General features: G+C 36.6%; 1 protein-coding gene across 1 annotated transcript; it reads right to left on the reverse strand.

Annotated features, from left to right (window-relative positions):
* Window positions 1-1,250: 1,250 nt before the first annotated feature.
* On the reverse strand, window positions 1,251-3,690 carry LOC104082043 (protein-L-isoaspartate O-methyltransferase domain-containing protein 1-like; the record flags this gene model as incomplete). Its single annotated transcript, XM_009585001.1, has 3 exons — window positions 3,626-3,690; window positions 2,983-3,154; window positions 1,251-1,374 (listed from the first exon to the last, which is right to left on the reverse strand). Coding segments are annotated over exons 1-3 (361 nt in total), but the record flags the coding sequence as incomplete, so codon positions are not given.
* Window positions 3,691-3,953: the final 263 nt, after the last annotated feature.

Genomic DNA, 3,953 nt, shown 5'->3' on the forward strand with positions numbered 1-3,953 from the left:
GAACAGGTTGCCCAGAGAGGTGGTAGATACCCCATCCCTGGCAACATTCAAGGTGGTCAGGGTGGATGGGGCTCTGAGCAACCTCATCTAGTTGAAGATGTCCCTGCCCACAGCAGGGCGGTTGGACTAGATGACCTTTAAAGGTCCCTTCCAGCCCAAACTATTCTATGATTTTAAATTAATTTCAAGAAATAACTTCTCAGGTCTCAAAAAGCAAGTGTTAAAGCAACCAAAATGAATTGTTTCTGCAAAAGAACTGATTACATAAAGGAAAGGATCATCTATACTTCGAACAAAAAAAGTAATGGTAACTATAATACGGAACTATCCTTAGCAAGCTCACACACACTCTCAAAATTAATAGCCAGATCAGTAGTTGTAAGCAATGCAATCTGATAGCACATCCTGGACTCCTGAAGGGTTTATACCTGTTTCACAGTTAAAAAATGCGCATGGAGGCAAGAAACGTGTGAAGACAACAGGGGGATTAGTTCCCTTTGGTTGTATGTTAACAGAACAAAACAGGAGAGAAAAGCTGTTATCTTCTAGCCTCTTTGTTGTGTTTATTTAAGTTCCCACATGTTACTGAAGCTCTGTGTATTACTCTGCTCCTACCCCGACTACCCTGACAGAAAATTTTAACTCTACACCTTTCTCTGCCACTTTTTTCCCCTTCCCCTCATCATGCTATCTTATCACCTTGTCAACAGATGTACTTTCAGAGACTTTCTAAATACCTTTACTAACCTAATTCAGAGCACTGCAGCTAGAAAGCCAACCCCAATGACTACTAAAAAACAGCTAGGCATGACTGTATCAGTTGCAGGCAGACACAAGCACACTCAGCTATTAAAATCCTACAGTACCACAGCTGCAGTTTAGACCTGTTCCTTGCATTTCAGAGGGAAGAGAATAAATATTTTTCTCTAGGAGAAAGTTAGCACTCCCAACAGACCTAATATTAGCTTGCTATTTTATCTATACCTCGCTAGAAAGAGAGAAGCTGAACCTAAAAGGAAAAGAAGTCTGGAAAAATAAGCTGGAAACACTATCATTTTAATTCAGAATATTAATTGTTTAGCAACATCGAACATGAGCCAGGAGCACAAAAACGTATCAGTGAGCTACTGCTTTGCTAAACTGTATGTTCCGGTTCTATCATATTACATCTGTATAGCATAGCCTCCCCAACATAGCCTCCACAACACCACCAGCAAGCACTGTAACAATCCATCAAGCCAAACACTTACGCAGTCCCACAGTGTCATGTTTGCCGTTGTCATTTCTGTTTGGTTGCACTAGTGGAGCAAATGAAACAGCAAGAATATTTTTACTTTCCCACGTGTTCTGTCCCGTTCTCAAGATTTGTGTTAGCTGCATAAAAACAAAACCAAAATACATCGGTGGTTACAGTTTTGTCATACTCAATACTATTCAGATTGGTGTTCAAACACACTGCTATTTTGATTTGCTTCAAAATTAATTTATAAAGGCTGTTTTATGAATAGAAAGGACTTTCATATTCCTTGAAATATTACTTGGTCACTAGAGTACTGAATAAGGCTCTTTGGCAATGGGAAGAGATACAGCTGGAAAATTAAGGCCCAAGGTAAGTTTTGCTTTTTCTGATTTTTCCAAAAGATCACAGAATACTTTAGCCTGGAAGCAACCTCTGGAGTCCTACCCCTTCTTGAACAAGACCAACTTCAAAGTTAAATCAGGCAACTCAGAAGCTTTTCCTATAAAGTTAAAAAAGATCTCCTAGGATTGAGATTTCCCAACCTGACTAGGCAACCTGCTGTAGTGTTCAACCACTCTCATTATGAGAAATTCTTTTCCCTATATGTAGGCAGAATGCCCTCCTTCTGCCATTTGTAACATTCTTCTTTAAGTTTGCTGTGCACGTGCAAGGAGAATTGGACTCCTGCCTACTAGGTAAATTCTCCACCCCCTTAGGAAGCCAAGTCAGGAATTACATGTTCCCTTAGCTGTTTCTTTGCAGGCTACATTAACAATCGTTCAGCTGCTCCTTATACTTTACATGGTCTAGCCCCCTAACATTTGTATATAAGGTGGAAATATTCACAGTTTTAATTTTGCTTTCAAATTGTGACTACTTTTAAGTTGGATTCATCAATTTCAACTGACAGTATCTTAGTCCAATAAATACTGAAAAAAAAATTTATGGAACTGAATCATGCAGGCTATGTTTAAATCACTTTGGTATTCTGAGAAAGCAGATATATAATGTGATTAATTCTTTTTGGAAGATAAAGTAACTAGCATGTTTATCAATAAGCATTTTAGTAATTATCTGTACTTAGGAGGACATCAACTTAAATCACATAATCTGTCTTTCTCAATTTCCCTATTAGTAAAACAGGGAGAATAATACTTACCTTAGTAAAGCCTTTTGAGATCTAAGGATGAAAGTGATAAAAGTGCGAAGTATTATTAAAATAATACACCTGTCTGAAAAACGTTTAATCTAACATGGAAAAGCAACACTGAAAACTGTTGGAAATAAGTCATATTTTTTCCTTCAGTTTTTTCCTCCCCTTACAATGTCCCACTAATCACGCTATTTCATATTTCTCTGAAATAAATTCTCTTGGTTTAGAGGGTGGTTTCTTTGTTTTGAAGTACTGACTGAAAACATCTGTGTGGCAGGGAGATTTCAAAGCAGTTCTGGGACTGGTGTAATACACTGAAAATACTATGAATAGAGTTTTAGTTTTACTGAAGACACGGTTTTGCCACAGACTTTGTTGGAAGCAGGATATTGATGCTTTCCTACAAGTTTAAGGCAAAAAAGTGCAAGACTTCATTGAAAAGACTAATATCTGCTTAACTGCAGCAATACACTGAATCAAGGTATCATTAGCTGAACATTAACTTAATCAAATACACATTTAAAAGCATTCCTTAAGTTATATATTTCTCATACTAAAAGATAAAAAGGGGAAATTGCCACTAAGTCACCTGATCTTCTATAGGCATTACTAAAATGCCTCCAACTTTCAATAAAATTTTCATGTAGTTTTCATGGTCTTTCTGGACTCCAGCTCCACAGTAAATCCGGTCATATTGATGACTGTCTGAGGCTATTTCCAAACAATTACCAACCACAAAGGCAGGTTCACAGAACTCAAATCTAAGGGGAAGAAAAAAAACAAAGAGGGGACACATTTCAAATTAGGATTTTTAAGAAAAGCCAGTCCAGATAAAGACAGAAAAATATTTTTCATATCTTCTTTTATGTAATGAAAAAAGATTAGCATACATACTTTACAAGTCTGTATTATGGCAATACTACTTTGAAAATAGTATTTTTTTGTCTGCCACATCAGGGACCACGAAAGAAAAATTCTTAAGCAGTTATAATTGTGTTATGCAAAACTGAAAAGGCCTCAAAGCATCACCAGACTTCCTAACTGCAAGCAAATAGATTTGTCTAAAGAATCCTTACAAGCCATACAGTAAAAGTGCCTTTAAAATATTACATTTATCAACAATGTGTGATATCCAGGCTGTTGAATAAATATTGAAACAGTTCACTTCCTAATAGCCCCCCTCCTTTTTTAAAAAAACTAGGCTTTTAAAACACTCATTTTTCTCTACCTACCTATTTTCCACCTTGAGCTCAATCCACTTTTCCCCAAAAAGGAATTTAATGGAAAAGTCTGTCATTTTTTGACCACACACAAAGCAAGGGAAAAAAAAAGATTTATTATCTCAGAAGCATCTGTTCTAATTTTCATCAGCAAATCAAAGTTATACAACTGTTTTTAAGTGGACCTAAGTTTACAACAGAAGTTGCAAGGACTGTAAGTACTCTTTGTCATTGCATAAAATAGCGAAGGAAAGATGTACAGGATAAAGCTATATTGCCAAAGCTGCATATATTCTCCATTACACTGATATTTTCTGACATTTTTCAAATCCCTGCAGCA

Source organism: Fulmarus glacialis, unplaced genomic scaffold, assembly GCF_000690835.1.
Source record: "Fulmarus glacialis isolate BGI_N327 unplaced genomic scaffold, ASM69083v1 scaffold9939, whole genome shotgun sequence".
NCBI lineage: Eukaryota > Metazoa > Chordata > Aves > Procellariiformes > Procellariidae > Fulmarus > Fulmarus glacialis.